Below are 3935 nucleotides of genomic sequence, written 5' to 3' on the forward strand. Positions count from 1 at the left end.
TTAGGGAGTGTCCTGCTCAGCAGCTCGGAGGCAGAGAGGGATCTTGGAATCATAATCGACTCCAAGACGAACATGAGCCGGCAGTGTAACAAGGCCATCAACAAGGCCAATCACACCTTGTCGTGCATTAGCAGGTGCATGACTAATAGATCAAAGGAGGTGATGCTCCCCCTCTATGCGGCACTGGTCAGACCGCAGTTGGAGTACTGTATCCAGTTTTGGGCGCCGCACTTCAAGAGGGACGCAGGGAATCTCGAGAGGGTCCAGAGGAGGGCCACTTGCATGATTAGTGGCCTTCGTGATAGACCCTACGGGGGGAGGTTGAGAGAGCTGAGTCTATACAGCCTTCACAAGAGATGGCTGAGGGGAGATCTTGTGGCCGCCTATAAATTTATTAGGGGAGGTCAACGGGGAATAGGGGAAGTGCTGTTTACTAGGGTGCCACAGGGAGTGACTAGGAATAACGGGTGTAAACTAGTTGAGAGGGGATTTAGGTTAGATATTAGGAAGACATTTTTCACAGTAAGGGTGGCCAGGATCTGGAATCAGCTTCCAAGAGAGGTGGTGCTTTCACCTAGCTAGGAGGTCTTCAATAAGAGGCTACATAGTCACCTGGTTGTGGTCATCTGACCTCGGTCCTCTTTCCTGCCAGGGGCAGGGGGTCGGACACGATGATCCATTGTGGTCCCTTCTGAGTCTACAATCTATGAATCTTTGAATGATAGCACTCTAGGACAGGTAACGCATTTGACACAAGGCTATTTGTAGTCTGAGCAACCTGGTTCTCTGCGGTGAACACGGACTTCTCCACTGACTGTACCTATGCCCCAAGCTTAATACCTGTTTTAAAAAAAATTACCTTTGCAAGTATGGACAGGACTCTGCTCCTGGACTGGCTTCTGACCAACGTTCAAGAGCCCAGTCTACCTGATAATGGAGTGGACCTCATTTCCACAAATTTTTGGTGGCATTCCCTCTGCCAGGGCTAAAACTAGCACTTCCCTCCAAGATGCTCTTCTCCCCAAAGCTACTGGCACCCTCGAGGTGGCCAGGTTATACAACTGCCACCCAGCATTCGGGTTAAGAGTAGCAGGTGGTACCGTCTACTATAAATTACAGTAGCAAGAGAAAAAGGCCTGATATCATGTTTCCATATCTTTATAGCTAAAATGTCAGGTATACATCAGGGAAATAAATTAATGAACCTCACATTTTAATTAACACATCACTTAACCACACCTGTTAGACTAGGTACATGTTGGAAAAGGTGGTTAACCTTAGGGTTAAACTAGCACACCAGATGATAATCAACTTCTACACTATGCTCAAGAGATGGCAGCCTGTTGCTTATTAACTGGGGCATTGGCAATTCTGGCGGCACACCATCAAGACAGGAAACCCAGTGATATAAAACATTTTGCATGGTCTAACTATGCAAATCCTCTGCAGGATACAAGTAACTGTCCTGGGGCGTTATGCAGACCTCACTTCAACAATGTTAATGAGTAAGCTGAGATCAGACTTAAGTCTAGTGACTGTAATGTGCAGTATTTAAATCTCTCCATAGAAAATACCAGTCCTTATACAGCGGATGTTGAGATGACAAATCTGCATTGACATAACTGACTGATTTTTTTTCCCCTGCGCAGCGAGGAATCACAACGGCTCCATTTCGCTCTGTGCTCAACACTGCACAGCTCAGATGCTGGGGAATATTCCTGTCACCACTATCATCATCAGTTGCTCACAGGGACAGACCATAAGGAAATGGGGCGGCACTGCTCAGTTCACTTTCAGAACAGTCATTTCCTTTGTGGAGCTGTTACACTCCATGTGTCGTGCCCTTCTTGCACACTCATTTGGAGAGTCAGAGATCTCCCATCAGCCCACTATGCTCCAGTCAACGGTGCAGTTCCCAGTGAGCAGGTGCTCCAGGTGGGTAAGGGGTGGAGAAATCTCTAGTCTAATAAGGGAGTTTTCATGACAATGTGGAAGGGGTTGGTATTTATATTGTCCCATATAATTGTGGTGCCTGGGAAATTGTATCATTCCAGATCATCATGGATTAGCTACTAGACTTGGGCATTACTAGTATGATTCATGACTCCTTCCTCCTGGGCTGGAATAAAAATGCTGTGGGTCATCACCTCTTGCCCCTTTAATCAGAGCATTCATGACTCCCAGCTAAATCATTGAAAAAGATGATTTAACCTGAAACCCCATTTGCCTTGCTTTTTAACCTGGGAGATGGTTTGTGGGAAAATCAAACAAAAAAAAGAAAAAAAAAAGACCATGTGCAATGAAAGGGTCTTCCAGGTGAAAAATGCTTAATATGGCTGGAAAATCCTCTAGAAGGGCCAAGTTCAGGAACTTCCCCTTTCTTTACGTTATGCAAGATTTCTAAGTTGAAGAAAAAGAGCAAGGAGTGAGGAAGTCACTTCCCCTATGGCTCCCCTAACACAGGAACATCACCCTAGTGACACTGTGTCCAGCAGGACATGTCTAATAGGCATTAAACACATTGTAAACAAGTACGAGATCACAACCCTCTTCCCACCCACTTGTGACAATACCAGCTCAGCACAAAGTGAAGGGGCTCCCGTGAACCTGCTGTGTCTGCCCCCTTCAACATCACCTGCCTTTCACAGCTTATTTTTAGATCACTTGCAAATCATCTCTGAGCCAAATTTGCATGTTTTACACCCAGTCAACGCCTCCTCGTGCTCGGCACCAGTATAAGTGATCCAGGCCAGTTTGTACCAAATGGTGATCGGTGCAAGCCAGGCAGACGTACCAAGATGGTCTCACTGCTTCCCCTGCTCTGCCTCATGGTGCTCTGGGTCCAGGGTAAGCAGCAAACGCAGAGGGAAGTTGTGTCATTATAGCAAAACCATCCTTTTTCCAGAAACAAAAAGCCCAAGGAATTGGGTTTCTCTGATGCTTGAATATGTTCCAAGAAATGCACTGCCTTGGCAGGTAGGGACTGCAACCAAGTCAAAAGTCTGACTTAATCCCCAGTACCAGGATCCAAAGCCCATTGGAGTGACCAGAAGTTTTTCTGGGGATTTCTAGGGGCTGAGGCTGTAACCTAGATGAGCAATGAAGAAAGGGCTGGAAGGAAAGAAGCACTTCTGGCTGCATGTTAGCATTTCAGCCAGGACACAAACTCACTTAATTCTGTAATAACGCGCACAAGGAACATTGCTAGAGCATCCAGATTGTCTAGTCAGACTGGTTACTTGGTTTGCTGGAGGCACTATGTTAATCCAAGTTTTAGAAGGGTTTTGTGTTTTACGCTGTTTTTACGTCTAGGTTCCTCCGGGCAGATTGTGCTGACTCAGACCCCAGAGTCCCTGGCGGTGTCTCCAGGAGATCGAGTGACCATCAAGTGCAAAGCCAGCTCCAGCCTTACTTATAGTAGCTCTGGGAGAACCTATCAGGGCTTAGCCTGGTACCAACAGAAACCTGGGCAAGCGCCTAAGCTCCTCGTCTATGATGCTGTAACCCGGCAATCAGGAGTCCCAGCCCGGTTCAGCGGCAGTGGCTCTGGCACTGATTTCACTCTCACCATCAGCAGTGTTGAAGCTGAAGATGCTGGAGATTATTATTGTCACCAGTACAAAAGCTCACCTCACACAGTGATACAACCCCATACAAAAACCTGCCAGGCTGCCCAGCCCAGCACCACAGCTGCTTCCTGAAGACTCACTTGATTGAACAACTGCTACACTCAGTACCAGCTCCGGGGATTTCCCAGGACACAAACACATCACTGTCTGACCCACAGACACCACCACGCTGCCCCTGCTGCCCAGCCTACAGGACAGATCAGCCCAGGTGCACAGACCAGGGGAGTTTGCTCCCAAGTCTGAGATTCAACCTCACATGAGCTAGGGGCTCATTTCTTCTTCCAGGGTAACATTTATTTTCTTCCT

At 47.4% G+C, this 3935-nt stretch overlaps 1 gene segment (V, D, J or C); it reads left to right on the plus strand.

The window, feature by feature from the left end:
- The first annotated feature begins 2771 nt into the window (after positions 1 to 2771).
- On the plus strand, positions 2772 to 3701 carry LOC102379167. The segment is given in 2 exon segments: positions 2772 to 2847; positions 3313 to 3701. Coding segments are annotated over 2 exon segments (438 nt in total).
- Positions 3702 to 3935: the final 234 nt, after the last annotated feature.

The sequence above is a fragment of the Alligator sinensis genome, unplaced genomic scaffold (genome assembly GCF_000455745.1).
Source record: "Alligator sinensis unplaced genomic scaffold, ASM45574v1 scaffold1484_1, whole genome shotgun sequence".
NCBI lineage: Eukaryota > Metazoa > Chordata > Crocodylia > Alligatoridae > Alligator > Alligator sinensis.